The sequence below is a fragment of the Austrofundulus limnaeus genome, unplaced genomic scaffold (genome assembly GCF_001266775.1).
Source record: "Austrofundulus limnaeus strain Quisiro unplaced genomic scaffold, Austrofundulus_limnaeus-1.0 Scaffold831, whole genome shotgun sequence".
Classification (NCBI taxonomy): domain Eukaryota; kingdom Metazoa; phylum Chordata; class Actinopteri; order Cyprinodontiformes; family Rivulidae; genus Austrofundulus; species Austrofundulus limnaeus.
In genome coordinates, this window is record NW_013953233.1 from 214308 (window position 1) to 215320 (window position 1013).

At 37.1% G+C, this 1013-nt stretch overlaps 1 protein-coding gene and 1 long non-coding RNA gene across 4 annotated transcripts in view; both read left to right on the forward strand.

Annotated features, from left to right (window-relative positions):
* Positions 1–164: 164 nt before the first annotated feature.
* plxna3 (plexin A3) overlaps positions 165–1013 on the forward strand; it is a gene marked incomplete at both ends in the record, with an annotated part of 6639 nt that continues 5790 nt past the window's right edge. The window contains 1 exon segment of the mRNA XM_014028940.1: positions 165–305. Within this exon segment, the coding sequence (XP_013884394.1) occupies positions 255–305 (51 nt within the window).
* LOC106532792 (uncharacterized) overlaps positions 319–1013 on the forward strand; it is a 5051-nt gene continuing 4356 nt past the window's right edge. For 2 of the 3 annotated variants that reach the window (XR_001312145.1, XR_001312146.1), the window contains exon 1: positions 322–1003. This is a non-coding gene — a long non-coding RNA (uncharacterized LOC106532792). Of the gene's footprint in view, positions 1004–1013 lie in introns of all 3 variants that reach the window. The other variant, XR_001312147.1, reaches the window with a different exon arrangement.

Sequence of the window (1013 nt, forward strand, 5' to 3'; positions counted from 1 at the left end):
TGTAACATCAGGCTAAAGTCAAGCTAACATCAGTGTAACATCAGGCTAAAGTAAAGCTAACATCAGTGTAACATCAGGCTAAAGTAAAGCTAACATCAGTGTAACATCAGGCTAAAGTAAAGCTAACATCAGTGTAACATCTACTGTCCTGTTGTGTGTTTCAGATCCGTGTGGATGGGGTTCTGCCACCAGCCCAGAATGCTTTGCTGTATGAGACGGTGACAGTGGTGGAGGGAAAGCCCATCCTCAGAGACATGGTGTTTAGTCCAGATAATCAGTTCATTTACCTGCTCAGTGACAAACAGGTAAGAACACCTGCTGTAGTCTGACAGCACTCATCCAAACCCACACATATGAATATTTTAATGGTTAAAACAAACAATTATTAAAACTATTAATTATTTTTTTCCTAAATTGTTAACATTTCAGGAGTTTCTTCCTGTTGTGAATCATAATGTTTTAGATCTTAACCAGCTGATTTTTGATCATTTTTAATTTTTGGAACAAAAGATTCTCAACAAAAGATACAGAATTTGTTTCTATTTTTATTAAAATTGAGTTGATCTCAGTCTTAAAGCATCCCATAAAAATAATTAAACATGTCAGAAATGTTTAAAGGTTGTTTCACTTGAGCTGATCTAAATCCTTTAATGATTTAAATGTTGGAGTCTGTGAGAGAATGAAAAGTGCACAGTCAACTTGTTTGAAGCGTCTGAACCGAGGAAACTGATGATGAGGTCAGACTGAGGTGACTGAGTGACACAATGACTGTATTCATGAGTGAACGAATGAATGGAAAACACAGATTCCTCTGTTTACTGTCCCACTGCTGCAAGGCCTTCTGGGTAATACGAGAAACACTCCTCAGTCTAATTCAATCTGTCTAATGTCTCCAAACCAGTCTAATCCATGAGGTTTAACCAGTCTAAACCCAATTTATAACCAGTCTAATCCATGAGGTTTAACCAGTCTAAACCCAGTTTAAATCAGTCTAATCCATGAGGTTTAACCAG